The sequence below is a fragment of the Esox lucius genome, chromosome 17 (assembly GCF_011004845.1).
Source record: "Esox lucius isolate fEsoLuc1 chromosome 17, fEsoLuc1.pri, whole genome shotgun sequence".
Taxonomy (NCBI): Eukaryota; Metazoa; Chordata; class Actinopteri; order Esociformes; family Esocidae; genus Esox; species Esox lucius.
In genome coordinates, this window is record NC_047585.1 from 18,268,301 (window position 1) to 18,285,649 (window position 17,349).

A 17,349-nucleotide genomic window follows, 5' to 3' on the forward strand; every position below is an offset into this window, starting at 1 on the left:
AAGAAAGTATGAAAATGTATGCATTCACTACTGTATTTCGCTCTGGACATGTGCATGTGCTAAATGACTTAAATGTTGAACGATGCTGGAAGAGAAAGGGACAGCACATGCATTCACAGATTCTAACAGATAAATAAACACACTCACCAGGTACATTGGGGTCGGAGAGGTTTTCTGGGATCCGCCACTGGTCGACCTGAAGCTTCAGTGCATTGACTTCATCAATATCTCCAGGCACCCTACAGAACAAGCGTTCGGAATTTAGTTACAAGTTACACTGCATGGCCACTAGGGGAACTCTAACCTCGCTATTTCAAATCGGTTCACTGGCATGGGGAGCAAAGCCAGTGTCACATGTTAAAACAGTACCGTGACACTTGATATTGGCTCGGTTTGTTTGGATTCAGGGACAGTGCATTATAACGGCGGTGGTACAGTGTAAATGACAAAGACAGCCTTCCAGTCAGAAAAACCAGCTCCTTGTCTTCCATTAGTAATTGTTGTAGGAGTATAAGGTTTACAGTGAGAATAGATTCTACTAAATTGTATGGAAAACAATATGCTTGAAAGCCCGTGGGAGCATTCTAAAATCAACAGTTTAAAACCTTTGATAAAGTAACAAATTGGTTGTTGTCAGGCTCTTGTAGGAAAAATAGCAGTTTTGGTCTAATGGCTTTCTGCTGTAGGCTAGACAAGGAACATTTGGTTTTAACTGTAATGCTTTAAGAGACCAACCACGAAGGCTGACAAACATTTATCTAGATCCTCGCTTTGTCTACATCTGCTCTTGTGACTGCTACCTTCCGAAACAGAGTGCAACACCACACCTCATAGGTAAACACCAGTGCTGAGGGCAGGAAGCACACTGACACGATCTTCAATGCTCCTCAACCCCAGTGAATACACTGGGTCCAATGGAGGGATGGGCCGAGGCCCTGCCTGTCTGTCTGTCTCACCTGAAGATGCCCTCGGTCTGCGCCCCACCCAGCGCCAGCACGTATTGGGAGAGCTGCACCTGCACCCAGGGCAGCTTCCGGTCGGGGAAGAGTTCACTCTGACGCTCCATCACCTCATCCAGGGAGCTGCCGAACAGGGAGGGGGTCACGATTGCCCTTCGGCTGTGGTCAATCTCCTCCAGAGTGGGCTTACGAAGACCCTATGGGGAAGGATCACAGAGTGGTTACAAGGCCAATACATGTAGCAACAACTGTCTATGATTGTTATGACCATGAGTCACTGTAAGAATCACAGACGACATCTGAAATAGATTTAGACTATGTATAATGTTTATGTTAAGGCCTGTGACTGTCCATAAGGAAGTATTTGTGCATATACACTTGATAAAGTGTTTCTGACTAATGCCAGTGTTTAACATTCTACAGGCCAGATTCTCCATTGAGCTTGATTTTAGTACAGGACTAGAAAACTAAGAATCGATGTACTAATTTCTATCAACATCTGAATTTGTTTGGACTCTTGTGGGTTATTAAAGAGGGAAAGGACAAATGTTTGCCCAAGGCTACCCCGCTTCTCTGTTTTCCTGGCTCTTTGCCATGCTTACTGGTACACTCACCTTTTTGCCTCCAGTTATTGACACTTTCTGAAGTTTGCGATAGCAGAACTTGGCATATGTGCTGATGGGCAGACCTGTCAAGAAGAAGACAAGGCCACTGTAAGACAGAGGAATGAGACTCTGTAACCCAACACCATGGGAAATACGGATTACTGTAGCTGCAGGTCACACCTCTGCATAAGTCTGTTCAGAGGGGACGTTTTGTGAGGAACCTGTTTTCCACCAAAACAAAAGTAAAACAATTCTTCACTAAACGGACAAGTAATTTGATCAAAGTGTACAGACACATTAGACCACTGAAAGGAGCGATAACCCTTAACCTCACCATAACCCTATAAGTCTGCCTTTGTCAAGATACTTGTCTTTTTTTTTGGGCCCAAACCATTAAATCGGGGAGGAGACTATAGTACCAGTTAAAGGTTTGGACACACCTACTCATTCAAGGGGATTTCTTAATTTTCACTATTTTCCACATGGTAAAATAATAGTTAAGACATCAAAACTCGTGTAGTAACCAAGAACAATTGTTAAACAATTCAAAATGCATTCGATTTTTTATTCTTTAAAGTAGCCACCCTTGGCCTTCATGATATCTTTGCACACTCTTAGCTCAATATATGGAAGAATATTCACACTGGCTAAATGGCGGCACTATAAACACATATTTTTTGGATTAGAACTATTTAATTCATGATGTTTGGCACACATACTCAGGGACATAGATCTCAGAAACCCAGGATGTTTTACTGTTGCCTTGTTTGAAGTTAAACAAATTTGAGGAGTTACATAATCATGACTGGCCATCAACAATCATGTTCATATTATGAGCCAGTTTCTTATTGTCCCTACCATAGGTTGTTGTCTCAGTGGTAACTCAGGATAACCCATAAAACAGGTTTCCTTTCTATCACCCCCTGGGTCCAGACCCCTTCCTTCTCAGAGAACACTGTCTAAGGTGGCTGAAACCGGGCCAGATTGAGAACTCTGTGTTGCAAACTTGCGGTGAAAAACATCCCTCCTGGAATGTTCCCTAGACTGAAAGCCCCTGGATTTATAGCAAACAGGTGACTTATTTCAGAACATGTTCACAGCCATCGTTAATCTAGCCCAGTTTGACTGTAATTACAGCTAATTACAGAGATCATACTGATAATTTCTCCCCTTGATCTCAGAGAAAACACCAGGTTTTTCCCAAGACTCACTTAATTAACTCTTCATTAGGGTAAGGAACGCATGTTACTTTCTTACCCAGCCTGAGAGCAGGTTGGAACACCAGCGGTGGTCCCAACGAACATGCTATTTTGATAAGGCAAAAACAACAACCAAGCTACCAGAGCTCATGAGAAATCACTCTGTGGAGGATTAAGAGCACAAGGTAGTGAATGTGATAAAACGACCTGTCAACACTTGGGTCGAGGCCGTCTGCCTCGATTGGTCACATTCTTCCGGTGTGTTTAGTCACTGTTGCTATCTCAGTTGAGTCCTACTTCACAGCAAATGGTTTAAACCCAAATAAGCATAGTCCAACTGAGCACGACCAGGCCCTGGCCTAACATTAGCCCTTCCTATCCCGCTGCTCACAGTTGCTTTGTCCCACACTACCACACATAATTTCAGCTTGTCTGGCCATTAAACGCACAGCGGCAAATTATGCTGTTTGCGAGGAGGCGTTCCCCTGTGATTGGCTGGTGGGCTCGCATTGTGAGCAATGCAAAAGCCCTTTCCCTCAGGTCATTATCACAGCCTTTATCTGGAGGACTGTACAATGAGTCACCCCCCTGAAGGGTGACTGTTCCTCATGGTTGATGAGTCACTGACCGCCACACGATGGATAAGAGAGAATCATCACGCCAGGCAATGAAAATTGAGTTAGCTTTTCTTCAAATGTTGTTTTCTTGTCTGACAATGTGGGGCTGCCATAGGCACTCTGTAGACATTCTCATCCTACACCCATTTATCAACAGTAGTATTTTGTCAAAGTGATTCATTTCAGCTACTGGGGGAAGTGACAAATCATGAAAAATGTCCCCGCCACTCTAAATTCTTAATCTGTAGTGAGATGTTTGATTTGTAGTTGAGTTCTAACCCATACAGAAACAGCAGACAATGCATCTTGAAAAGTGACAAATAAATGATTGGTTACGCGCTCCCAACCCACTTCCTCCTGGGCTCCATTGGAAGACACTCCCCATATAAGCATACTCATTTGTGATATGGTGTAAGTGATCACAGACCAACCTTCTTCATCAGTGTTCTGCTTGCGTTTCTTCCTGGACTTTGAGTTCTTCTTCAGCTTCATGTCCTGCTGCTCTAGTATGAACTGAGTCACTGGAAACCAAGGAAACGAGGTAGAGGTTAATGGACATTCCAAAAGTCAAGTAACATCCTCGCTGAGCACACACTGAAAGCTGCTTAAATCATCACAGCCACACCAACCATTCCTCCGACCACAACATGCATACAGATGGAGGTAAGAGAGAAAGGTGACCCACCCTGTTGCTCGGTCTGAGACTCACGTTTCTTGTCGCTGCTGGGCTCCGTGTGCCTCTGGATGTACCCCTCCAGGTAGCAGCGGAACTTGGGCGAGGGGGCGAAGAAGGCCAGGCTGACGGCCATCAGCTCCCAGCCCGCCGCCAGGCTCCTGGGACTGGTGTTGCCCGTGGTCTGCCTCACCAGCTGCACGTACAGCTCGTCGCGCAGGCCCTGCATTCCCCAGCACTTGGTGACCACGAGCAGGGCAGCGTGGCGGCGGTCCAGCCGTGAGGGCCGGTCGCCCATGTAGGCCTGGACCAGCTTGAACATCTCGCAGGCTTCCTTCCTCACGGCGCGGTCACTGGTCACCAGCATGGGCTTCTTGATGGAGCCGCGGTTCCACGAGAGCATGTTGGCAATGGAGACACGCCGGCGGAACAGGCCCTGGGTGTGCATGTTCAGGTGCTTGCTGGCCCAGTCCGCCATGCCAGAGGTGTCCGGGGGCGGGGGCTGGCGCAGGGTGGCGTAGGAGAGCTGATGGTAGGAGCCCCCGATCCCTCCTCTTGCACCCACGCCACCCTCTACGTGGTCTCGGTTGTCATGGGACACAGAGCGCTGGTGGTGGGGGCCCAGGGAGGCTGTGCGTCCGTCCACCATGCCTTTCTTCCTGGTGTCCAACTGAGCCTTCAGCTCCAGGCTCCCCGCCTTCAGGAGAGGGAGACAGAGGGAGGAGAGAGGGGGAACAGGGAGGGAAAGCATCAGAGCAGCGGCATGCATTTCTCCTCACAGCTGCAGTGTCTCCAAAGAGGACGAGGCTCTGCAGTGGAGGGCTCGAGGCGGTGATGTTACACGGTCGGCACATTCATTTCCTAAAGACGCAAAGGAACCCAGTCGAAAAACTAAATATCCCCAATATCCACGCGGAGCTTTTTGTTAAAAGCGGGTCAGGTGCTCCGAAAAGACATACCTCTGTTCTGCCCCAACCAACCTCTTTCTTTGAACACTACATTGTGCAAATCCCCCTGTCTGATCTCAAGTGGGATTTCTGCCTACAAGGAGTCTGAGAAACTGCTTCCATTTTTTTACGGAGAGAAACGTCCAGGGACCGAAAGAAACCTAGGCCAAATCAAATTAGGAATTTACAACAAACCCAAAATAAAACGTTTAGTGCATCTTTTCAATGGGACCATGATGAAATATGGGGTAGAGGTGCGCCAGACAGCCTGGAATATAGATTATGTCTTTCAGATAAAAAGACTGGAGATTTTTATCTGATTTGGGGTTGGCAACACATTTTTATGGTTGTATGGACATAATGGTTTTAAATAAGTGCAATGGGACACTGCTTGAGATCAAATGGAACCAGGGGCAAATTTAAGTAGGCAAATGGACATTACAGAATTAATGACACCTTCTTTAAATTCTCTGTTATACAGATAGCTTACAGAAGCCCAAAGACCTGGTTGTAAATCAACAGCAGAGTAAAAAAAACAAACATCAGACTTCAATAGTAAACATTCAAGGTTGTACAGATGAAACAACAAAAACTGGATTTGTCGCTTTTGGAGAAAAGAAAAATGCGTGCGAGTGTGTGCGCATTCTGTATGTTCACGTGTGTATCATGACATAACTGCAGGTAGAACATTCTAGAACAGGCTAAGGGGCCCGCTTCCAACATTTGTTTAAATGTGTCTGCTTTAGTACCGACCCCATGATAACAGCCCCTGACCAAATCTCCACGCCAGCCTCATGCCATCTGGGCCACAGCAGCCCTCCTTCCTGACCAGGGAGTGCCACGTCCTGGTACCCAGGCATTGAGCTGGCATAGGGGGACGAGGGCCTGCTGTGTGGGCCAGGCGGACGGCAGTCAGAGGGTGACAGGCACGGTGCCTGGACCGTGTTTGTACCAGTGGGATCTCTGAGCCTGATACCTCTGATGGGAATGTTGGAGGCGTTACCTCACCGGCACCTTCTGTTCCCCTCAGTCAGATAATAATTCTAGTCATAATATTTTCAGGACAGTTAAAAATAAAAATCCAATGTTTCATTTGAATACTGGAGCCAATTTATAAATATTCTATGGAGTGAGGTGGGTGCATTTTTTAAAGTGATTTGGGAATATACATGGCGGCCATGGATTCTAATTGAACTACTCACGAAAGAGAAATTTGTCCTCTAACTCAAATGATGAGAACCTGTACTAGCTTCATAATTCTACCTACTGTTGTTTAATCAAAATACAGAACCAGTAGCGATTTACATATCAATGGAAGTCCTATAGGTCTTCAACCCTCTCCGCTGGGACTCCCAGACATTTCACAATTTCACCTGATTCACTAATCAAGGGCTTCCTGATTAACTCACAAGTCTAATCAGGTGTGCTAATTCTGAGTAGATAAAATACACGGAATGGCTGGGAGTCCATGAGGACAGGGTTGAAGAGCTCAATGTGCCCTGTTTCTACCTCTGAAAACAAAACAAACCAACAGAAGCAAAAAACCTGTTTGTTTATGGATGTAACTTGGCACTGAGACATTTTCAATAGTCTAGCAAGGAATGCAGACCAGGAAAGGCATCAATTTGACTCCTTCCAAAGAAAACAAAATCCTACCAAACATAACAAACCTTTCCACATAAACACCACACAACAATAGGCCCAAGTCAGCGTTTTAATCATGCAGACAAACCAGAACTATTCAATTTACCAGGTCTGTTTAGTAACAAAAAAAAGCATTCAATTTCCCTCTCTCCCACGGACAGACAGACGCACAGACGGGGTGCATGCGTACCTCTGAGGGGGGTCGGGGGGTGTCTTGTGAAGAGTGGCCAGTCTGGCTGTTGATGCTCATCTCCAGGGTGTCCACCTTCTCATAGGTCCTCTTCTGCCTGCCGGGCATCTCCAGCGACGCCAGTGCCGGGTTCCCGTGATTACCCACCCTGCTTAGCGAGCGGCTGACGGAGGGGACGTCTTCTCGCGACGCGCACCTTCCTCCTTCGTACCAGCGCAATGGGTCCACGGGGGAGCGCGTCCGGGGCACCGCGCCCCTCTCACCCGTCTCCGCGCCCGGGCCTCCGGCCTTCATCTCCCTCATGGTGTTGGAGCGGCTCACCACCTCCCTCATCTCCGCCATCAGCCTCTCGTTGAGGGCACACAGCTCCCCGCTGCTGCCCACTGAGCCCGGTCGTCCGCCGGCGCCCGCCCTGCGCCGGCTCTTCCTCCTCAGGCTGGGAGACGGGCCGGTGGAGTAGCCGGAGTCCTGGTAGGCGGGGGCGACCTGGGAGCCGGTGGGCGTGGGGAAGTCTTGGGACGCCTGGCTGCCCTGCCTGCTGTGGCGAGCCTCGACGGCCCTCAACACGCTGGCCTCCAGGGCCCGCCAGGTCTGCTTCTTCTCCAGGGTGCCGGGCATCACAGGGGACCTGGGCTCCCTCTGCTGCCCCTGGGACTGCGGCGAAAAGGGATCCGGTCGGGCGGTGGGGGACGGGGAACGGGTTGGGCCGGGGGAGGTGGACAGGAGACCCTGTTTGGGGTCCACGTTGATCATGTGCTTGATGCACTCCAGGCCAGCGGGACTGTAGTCAGAGGCGGAGGGGTTTCTCTTGTGCCCGGAGCCGGACTGAGAGGGGCCTGGCTGCTGGAGGAGCGGGGGCTTCCGAAGGCTGTGTGTGGGGGTGAGCCGGGACAGAAGCGCCCCGTTGTGGAGGTGAGCCCCTTCCACCTCCATGTCCACCGGAGGCTCGTCGTAGATCGGGCACTCTGTTCCCGGGTGGTCGTAGAGGGGAACCGCGGAGGCGTGCCGGGGGGACCCTGGCCTGGGGGTGCCAGGCTGGGATCTGTAGCCGCCGGGGGTCAGAGGACGGTCCAGGGGCACCGCGACCAAATTGCCGTTGAGCGTCTTCTTCAGGTGGTGGGCGTGCCGGGCATCAGCGCTCATCTTGCCGGGGGGCGTGGTCTTGTAGCCCTGGGCGTAGCAGGCGTGGGTCCCCGGGGGCTTGCTGCTGACGGGGACGAGGGTGAAGGCTTGGTGGTCGCCGGGTTTGGCGTGCTGGTTCTGATGACGGAGCTGTGGGGCCGGGCTAGCCGAGCCGCTAGGCTGGATCGCGCTGACAGAGTTCACTTTCACCAACATGGCCGCCTTAGACCCTGGGGGAGGCTGCCATGGCTGAGGATCCCTGGAAGACAGAATGAGTGGATAAGATTTGGGAAAAGCATTGTTATGGACTTCTAGTGACTGGCCAGAGACAACCATTTAGTAACGATACGTCCATTCTAATTCCAGCCTCAGACCGAGTTTAAAAAACAACTGTAATCCTATTGCAAACATTCTCCTCCTGATATTTCCCAGGCCATCCACAGCCTTTCATTTCTTTTTAGTGCGAACCAGACAAATACTTCCTTCTTGAAGGCTTGATACAAAAGTGTGTGTTGTGTAAACCGACTTCCTAGAAATGCATATTGACCACAGCACATCAGACTGAGGCAGACTGAGAAGACCTGTCATTATAGCCTGGGTTAGGTGTGGGAAATGTGTTTAGCCTTCTAAGTTTCCGGACTGCAGTACCTTCCCACACCCAAAAGGAACCAGTAATGACCCATCAGTTACATTAACTCAAAACACAACATATGAAACGTTTGGTCAACATTTGAGAAACGATAAACCACAAGATAAGACCCAGCTGCACAGTTTCACATCACATAGGTTGAGCAGAGAAAGAAAGCGAGTTGCTCTCTGCGATCATAACTGGAGAGCAGAATTACAGTAACTGACCTGATCAGTCTGGAAGTAACTTCAGACGATGCCAGAATGCTAATCCCAGCACCAGGAACTAATCTGGCATTAATTGGTTCTCTCTCCCTGTAATCTCGCGGGCACCGGCATCAGGTCTCAATCATTCCTAAATATCTCATATCTAACTTGCACCCCTCCGTGGTTCAGCAAACTAACGCACTTTGATCCATGCAATCGCTACAACGCATCAGTAAAACAGTGTGTCGTTTGGAAGCCAGAACCAGAGTCAGCTCAGGGGGAACCATCCACCTGACTATCACACAGCCGGTAGTTCTTTGGTTACCGTAAGAATGAAAGGCAGAGCATGTTTCACAGAATCACCACTACAGAATGATAATGAATTAGGACGGCAAAGACTTACCTTCTGCCCTTCACCTGCTATCATACAGCCAATAACACATGGTAATCATTACTACTACACCTAAAAGCCATGGCTCCTTCTGTAGCCAGACTGACCACAATTGAGGAGTAGGAATACGACAAAGAGCCCCCCACCCCCACCCGAAAACCCTACTACCCGCCTTCTGTAGTTCGTAACAATACCGAAACAATTCCCCCGAGGCTTTAGCTGCTCAGACCAACGGCAAACGTCCTTACATTCTGATCCCCCCCCCTCGTCCCAGTGACTTGTGGTGCATTCTCCCTCTCCGTCAGACAGAGTCACGCCATCTCAGGGATTTAAATGTAAACAGGTTCTTCAAACACTTGAGTAGATACACCTCCCATAGTCCATACACAGCTGGGTCAAAGCCACCTGGCCGCCTCCCAGCAAAGCCGGCCCCGTCCTCGTGTGGTAGGGAATGTTCCAGGGCCTCCCGCCCTACTTCCGCTCAGATGTGACAAAAGACCAATCGGCACCGTTGAGCCCCCCTGCCCCCCCCCCCCCACGCCACATGTGGATGTAAAGGGGTGCAGCTTAGTGACACACTGCAGTGGGCGGGAGCCACTTCAACCCTACCGAGTTTGGGCTCTGTTGGTTCTCACAGCGGTGCGACAGGCTGAGGTGAAAACCAGCTGCAAACACGCTCCTGCTGTCCGAGCTGTTACTAGCACAGGATGTAGCTGTCGTGGAGCCTGGCGGCAGGACTGTCACCTCCACAGCAGAGACAGGGTCTTTACAGACCTGGGATTGTCACCTGATCTGGGTGCACATTTGTGAGGCTTATTCTGACGGTCACAAACAAAAAAAAATATCCAACTTCCAATTAATGTTTTATTCATGCCAGTTTGACGGTTTACTATGGCATGGAGTCTGCTTCATTAGTGTCCATTGGAGTGGAAAGGAGAAATTCATAAAACAGGCCAAAATAACTGAAGAAAATGATCACACGGTATATGTAAACACTGTCTACATATACCCTCAAAATCCAACATTATAAGTCTACAACTCAAGACAAGGAACTGGCCAATCACAGATGACCAACTGGGTCTTGTGACTTGTCAAATTGTTCAGATGTATGCCTGGCATACGACTGGTGGACTTTACGACTGATGACCCTGAATGGGGTGGGGGGGGTCTACTTCCTGAGCCCCTGGAGTAGAGCCTCTATACAGCACAAACAGGAAATGACTAATGTAACATTCACATAGGCCTGGGAGTCAGGGGTGGTCTTTATTTATTTAAGGTTTACATGTTGATTAACCTCATCCCCAGGCTATTGCGCACAGCCTATCATTTAATGAAAGTGACCTTACTGAGTGAAGTATTTGTCATCTTTTGATGTTAGCTAATAAAAATCATGTGACACATGGCTCAAAAAAATAAGTTCAGCCCAGCCTGAGTAAGCCACTTCTGAATACAAACAAGAAGCTAAAATCAGCAATAGCCTACTATACTAAATGTAATGTTTCTTCAATGAATCAACATCATATTATCCCAAGAACATATTTTAGTGAAGCGGTGACTGCCTTGAATCAGTGCAGTATAGAGGCTGGGTGGCGGTCCCGCCGCAACGTCACAACGTAGTGATCGGTGTTTTGGTCCACAAGACAAGCAGGAAAGTGTTGGGAGGTGATTGGTCGGTAAGCCAATTACGCCAATGCCAATCATGGCAGGAATTCTCCCAACTTTCTTACTGACTAAAGAAGACCAGGTATGACAGACAACTGCGCCAGAACTAAATGTTGCTAAATTCCATTCAAACCTAAACACACCACTTATGAAATCCTTGTCCACGTCCTAACAGAATGATCTCGGAGAAACGCGGCATCAGTGTCATGAAACACATTCTACACTCCAGTTATCACTGTCCACGCGCCAAGAGTCAGTCCTCTTAAATCGGACAATGAACAGAAACACCGGCCTCTGTGTGGGCCAAACCTAAACCACCGAACGACACGAGAGGCCACTTGGACATGCTGAGTCTAGCTTCCAGCACTGAAAGCAGAGCAGGGGATTTCATCTGGCTTTGTGTCAGTCGCTCAGTTGTCGTTGTCACACCACACCCAGGTTGGTAAAGGCCAGGCTAGAGTGTTCAGCCCGTCACCATCAGCACATCATGTTGACTGTGAACACAGTCAGGGACGATGTTCACGATGACATAGGCTTGGTGCCAACACCCCCCCCCACAACCCCCCTGTATAGTGCTAATCCCACCATACAGAACACCAACACCCTGTACCACCCAAACAGAATGATCTCTCTGCTATGACAGGGAGATGGAGCTCAAGACAGCACAGTGTGGAGGGAGGGAGGGAGGGGGGGGCAGGAAGAGGACAGAGAGACAAAGAGGACAGAGAGAGAGAGAGAGAGACAGACAAAGAGGACAGAGAGAGAGAGACAAAGAGGACAGAGAGAGAGAGACAAAGAGGACAGAGAGAGAGAGAGAGACAAAGAGGACAGAGAGACAAAGAGGACAGAGAGACAAAGAGGACAGAGAGACAAAGAGGACAGAGAGACAAAGAGGACAGAGAGAGAGACAAAGAGGACAGAGAGACAAAGAGGACAGAGAGAGAGACAAAGAAGACAGAGAGAGAGAGACAAAGAAGACAGAGAGAGAGAGAGACAAAGAGGACAGAGAGAGAGAGAGAGAGACAAAGAGGACAGAGAGAGAGAGACAAAGAGGACAGAGAGAGAGAGAGAGACAAAGAGGACAGAGAGACAAAGAGGACAGAGAGACAAAGAGGACAGAGAGAGAGACAAAGAGGACAGAGAGACAAAGAAGACAGAGAGAGAGAGAGACAAAGAAGACAGAGAGAGAGAGAGACAAAGAAGACAGAGAGAGAGAGAGACAAAGAGGACAGAGAGAGAGACAAAGAGGACAGAGAGAGAGACAAAGAGGACAGAGAGAGAGAGAGAGAGAGAGAGAGAGAGAGAGAGAGAAGGAGGACAGAGAGAGGAAGGCAAATAAGTCGTGGGAGAGTGCCATCAGAGAATGAGCGGGAACATTGGCATTCCTCCGAGGTCTCATTCAGGGGCCTCCTGGGTGGTGGGCGGGGAGCCATTAGACAATGCATTGCTCCGCTATCGTCACGGCAACGCCCTTCTATGGATCAGAAGCCTATCTAAAGACTACCTACAGATTCTCTCAAGCAGACTCTTACATAACATCAGTATGGCAGTTCTCAGCTTACTGGTTAATTGATACTTTGTTAACATGCTTGACCTAAATCATAAAAAATGCCTGTGTAACATCACATCGACCACAGAAGCTGTTGGGTACTTCTAAAGTTTCAAATATAGTATTTCAACATACAACCCCATTTCCTAAAATGCTGTGTAAAAATGGAAATAAAACCAAATTCAATGTGCAAAATCATTTAAACCCTATATGTAATAGAAAATAATACAAAAACAACATACATGTACATCAAAAGAAAAACATAGGACATTTGACAAAGAATACAATTGAGTTTTATATTGATTTCCTTATTATGTCTTATGTCTTATTTTTAAGATAGTAAATTATTTTATTTGGAGATTTCTAAGGTAAATAATTGTATTACAATTGATCACAAACAACAGAAATGAACAGTATTCAGAAAAAAAATGCTTGCCATTTCTCAAAATCGATGTCTGTTCATAAACAGATCAACTTTAGATAACTCATTAACCAATGTCCATGAAAACACACACTGACATTCCTGAAGACTCCTCAAGACATTCCTCAAGACTGGCTAACATCGGAGACCTTGAGGAACACAGAAGGTTGAAACAAAGTTACAGATCCTTTAGTACCTAACTTGGTAATTCAATTGGGTTATGGAGCAGCAAATCAACTTAACAGTCAGCAAATTTCTATTTGACTTTTTGGCATCATATGGCCCTGTCACTGCTTCTACCTCCACTCCTGCAAGAGTGTGACCGTGGTAGGGAAAGCAAACTAAATATACATTAAGTGTTTTACAAGTAATGTTCCGTCTTTCCTGGATTCACCATGAGTCATAGTGGGGGGATATGTATGGGGGGAGTACCCCTAAAATACAGACCCTGGGAATAGTAGCTGTCTCAAACAGTGCTTATTATCAGCATCATCCTCTGGAAGAGGAAAGGAAGGAAGAGGAAATGAGGTCGTACAGAGCATGATCTGAACACAAACAAATAAGAGCATGGGCCAATCAGATCATCAAGTTCAGCGTAGAGGAAGTAAAGAAAAAGACAAAGAAGATTCACTCAGTACAAAAGCAAGGACACTACTAGCCTACGCTCAGGTTCACCCAACAACATAAAAAGAGGAATATAGCAATGTGAACATGATACAGGAAGCCCAAAACAGAGCCAACCCAATCTAGGCATTAAGACCTGCAGGGACACCTCAGAAGTTAAGGACCCAGCTGGCATGAGACAGCTGAATGCACCTCCCTGCTCTGAGACACCCTGTCTACCAGCTGCACATACCTCCCACCACCAGGCAAACCCACCCAGCCAGTAGCACTGGGAACAGGCCCAGGACAGTCAACGCCACCCCCAGTATCAAGGCTCTGGAACATGGTGACCGAGAGGCAACCGCAGTGCAGGGCTGAAAGAAATGCCCATGGACTCAGCACTTGTGAGTCTACACATGTTCATATGGAATCCGATACACTGGCGGAACACACTCCTCGGATTACGGCGATCAAGCCACGCATCTTCACAATTAACCCTGACCCGGCGGTGCGCCGCGGGAGACAAAACACCAAGCTTGCGTTTGGAGGAAGGTTATCTAGGTCCATGAGCACTGTAGGCAATGTGGCATAGCACCGTGTACACAAAGACATTGGTCCAGTAGCACCGTGTTCACAAAGACATTGGTCCAGTAGCACCGTGTTCACAAAGACATTGGTCCAGTAGCACCGTGTTCACAAAGACAAGACAAGTAACATGGGAACACTTAGACCTGTTCTACAATAAAATAACAGAGGTTGGACTTGATCTAGTTAAAAGTAATCAAACAGTAGATCTTTAATCAAGTTTTCTAGGGATGCTATAAAATGTCAACTTTACAAGGTTGCCAGTGAAACAGGGTCACAGGGAAAAAGAGGGATAAAAAACGGATTTAAACAGATATTAAAAAGTATTACTTTTTAACAGAAAAACATCACTAAGATTCTAACTTAGATTGACATCTGGCAATAGCCAAGAAAGTTTATTACCGAGAGCAGCACGAAGAAAATCGAGAACAAGTCTTAATCCTAGTATTTGTAAAGTTTTGCTCTTAGTCCAGACCCAGGGAGCCAACAAATGAATGTTAGCGCTTGTGTCAGACTAATAAACATCCATTGAATATGTAACTCATTTAAACTTAATGATTTCAACCACTCTACATTGCTGAAATCAAAGTTCTGGTTATGTTCAACAATGACTCAGAGGGAGGGAAGCCCCTTTGAATACAATCAGGTTGTATTACTTTTACTTTCATTTGAAGAGCAGCGCAGGAATCTTTTCCTTCCACTTCTGAAAAGCTCCCAAAATAACTCAATAAATTGAGTCCAGGCCAAATGTTTCTGTATTACATAATGCATATCAACAAAAATCTGAATCAAAGCCAATATCTTTCACATTCCGTGTCAGTGTATATACATGCGTTTAAAATTAGAATTTCTTATTTACACTCCATTTAATATTTTTAAATATAACTATATACTAAATATGCCAACCTGAAATATCATAATTGGATAAGACTACACCCCTAATGCAAAATCACACATTAGGGGTGTAATACCCTGAGTAAAGCAAGTAGGAGACTCACCAGAGAAGCTAACAAAAGCTCAATGGGAAAAATGACAGGGCTACCGTCTTTTAAAGCCTTTTATGGCGAAGACTATTCAGAGTGTACATGTGACAACAATATTCCAAGCACTCCACAAATCTGGTCCATATGGTAGAGCAGCAAGGATGAAGTGGTTACTCAAGAAAACCAAATGTTTCCCCATTTCCACTATGGTGTTTTACCCCATAGTCCAGACTATGTTTTGTATCCATTGACAGGGACTGGTGCCAGTTGGCCATGGTCGAGTAGCCCGGCTCTCACTTGGTGCCAAGCCCCGGACTTTAGGACTTAGGGCGGGGTCTGTGGGTTGACACGTTACGTGCTGTGAAAATGCTGCATGTGGTGAAATTCGAATAGCAATGTGTATCATTTGCTTAGACTTAGGCTTCTTGTTATGGTTCTCATTCAATCTAACAAACAGATCCCTTATAAAATAAAGACAAAGCAACAGTACAGAGAAGCCAACGGAAAGAGCTGGAACGACTGAAGGTGGTACGATGCCATTGACTCAATAGAATAACGGAGCAGTGAGACTGTATTATAAACAGAGCATGGCGTTATTGTTATTTTACTACCAGAAAAATGTTGCCTTTTCAATTTTTTGCAATCGGAAAAGCCAATGCGGCATAACTTGAAGATAGATATCCATCACAGCTCCCTATGGAAACTGACATGTCATGTAATTAGGAATGGTAAAACAATGCCAAATCTAGTTGTGAAAAGTTAGTACAGACCTATCCTAACAGACTCAAACCTCTAAATAATTCCGAAGGTGCTACTTCCAAGTATTAAGTCAGTAGGATGGAGACAACCAATGATTACTCATATTTGTCGTGACTTCATATGATATCCACAATATAAATTGAAAGGTTTGAAGCATTGAGGGTATTGAGCAGATAAATGCAACGATGCATGCATCTACAGTGGATATAAAAAGTCTACAAACCCCTATGAAAATGCTAGGTTTTTGTGATGTAAAAGATAAATCATGTCAGAACTTTTTCCACTTTTAATGTGACCTATAATGTGAACCATTCGATTGAAAAACAAAAATCTTCGAGGGGGAAAAATGAAAAACTAAAATCTTACAATAAACTGATTGCATAAGTGTGCACACTCCCTGATAACTGGGGATGTGGCTGTGTTCAGAATTAACCAATCACACCTGCCGTCATTTAAGGTGACTCAGATTAATCACAAATAAAGTTCAGCTGTTCTAGTAGAATTTTCCTGACATTTTCTTCGTTGCACATCAGCGTGAAGCGTAGTGGTGGCAGCATCATGCTTTGGGGCTGTTTTCTTCAGCTGGAACCGGGGCCTTAGTCAGGGTGTAGGGAATTACGAACAGTTCCAAATACCAGGCAATTTTGGCACAATACCTTCAGGGGTCCGTTAAAAAAGCTGAAAATGAAGAGGAAGTTCACCTTTCAGCACGACAATGACCCAAAGCACACATCCAAATCCACAAAAGCATGGCTTCACCAGAATAAGATGAATGTGATCTGAAGAGGGATGTGCACAGTAGTTGTCTGACAGCTTTGAAGTGCTTTTGCAAAGAAGAGTGGGCAAATATTGCCACGTCAAAATGTGCCATGCTAATAGACTCCTACCCAAGAGTGCTGTAATAAAATAAAAAAAGTGCTTCAACAAAGTATTAGTTTAACGGTGTGCACACTTATGCAACCAGGTTATTGTGAGTTTTTTATTTTTTATCAAAGATTTCAGTTTGTTTTTCAATAGAATTTTTCACGTTAGTCACATGAAAGGTGGAAAAAGTTCTGACATGATTTATCTTTGTCTTGTTCTTTTACATCACAAAAACCTGGCATTTTAACAGGGGTGTGTAGACTTTTTATATCCACTGTAATTGAATTACAAAATCTGATTGACTGACAAAATCATGTTTACATGTATTGTATACTGAGTGTAGCTAATTTAAGGGCACTTGCTAGTAATTTATTGCCTCTGTTCACTTCTGGCAATACCAAGGTTGCTTAACTGAGGGCACATTCTAACCCTGGGGCCAGGCCAAAGGAACATGCAGCATTACAACACGTATGAGAACGACCCCAGGTCACTTCTGAGTTAGCTTACACCACTATCATGTGCCTTCTACAAGTGAGACACTTCCCTTTAAATCCAGCACGATGTTGTAAGGTTATCAACAACCCTTTTCCACCTCTTATCACCTAAACAGATCGGATTCCTTAACTCTGGAATTTCTGTATATGATGGATGTGTTTTCCAGAGGAGCTTAAGGTATTTTCCTGATGAGCCATATAGAAATTCCAAAGCCACGTGATAAGACTTTGCAAATGAATAACATGAG

The 17,349-nt window shown here is 46.3% G+C and overlaps 1 protein-coding gene across 5 annotated transcripts in view; it reads right to left on the bottom strand.

Annotated features, from left to right (window-relative positions):
• Nucleotides 1-17,349, bottom strand: part of zgc:92107 (MyTH4 and RhoGAP_KIAA1688 domain-containing protein homolog) — a 34,659-nt gene that overhangs the window by 1,692 nt on the left and 15,618 nt on the right. For 2 of the 5 annotated variants that reach the window (XM_010881882.4, XM_034287423.1), the window contains 6 exons: nucleotides 6,835-8,215; nucleotides 4,066-4,750; nucleotides 3,812-3,901; nucleotides 1,574-1,647; nucleotides 957-1,156; nucleotides 148-239 (listed from right to left, as the gene is read on the bottom strand). In XM_010881882.4, the coding sequence (XP_010880184.2) occupies nucleotides 148-239; nucleotides 957-1,156; nucleotides 1,574-1,647; nucleotides 3,812-3,901; nucleotides 4,066-4,750; nucleotides 6,835-8,215 (2,522 nt within the window). Of the gene's footprint in view, nucleotides 1-147; nucleotides 240-956; nucleotides 1,157-1,573; nucleotides 1,648-3,811; nucleotides 3,902-4,065; nucleotides 4,751-6,834; nucleotides 8,216-9,193; nucleotides 9,293-9,429; nucleotides 9,609-17,349 lie in introns of those variants that run through there. The other 3 variants (XM_020055852.2, XM_020055853.2, XM_010881883.4) reach the window with 3 other exon arrangements.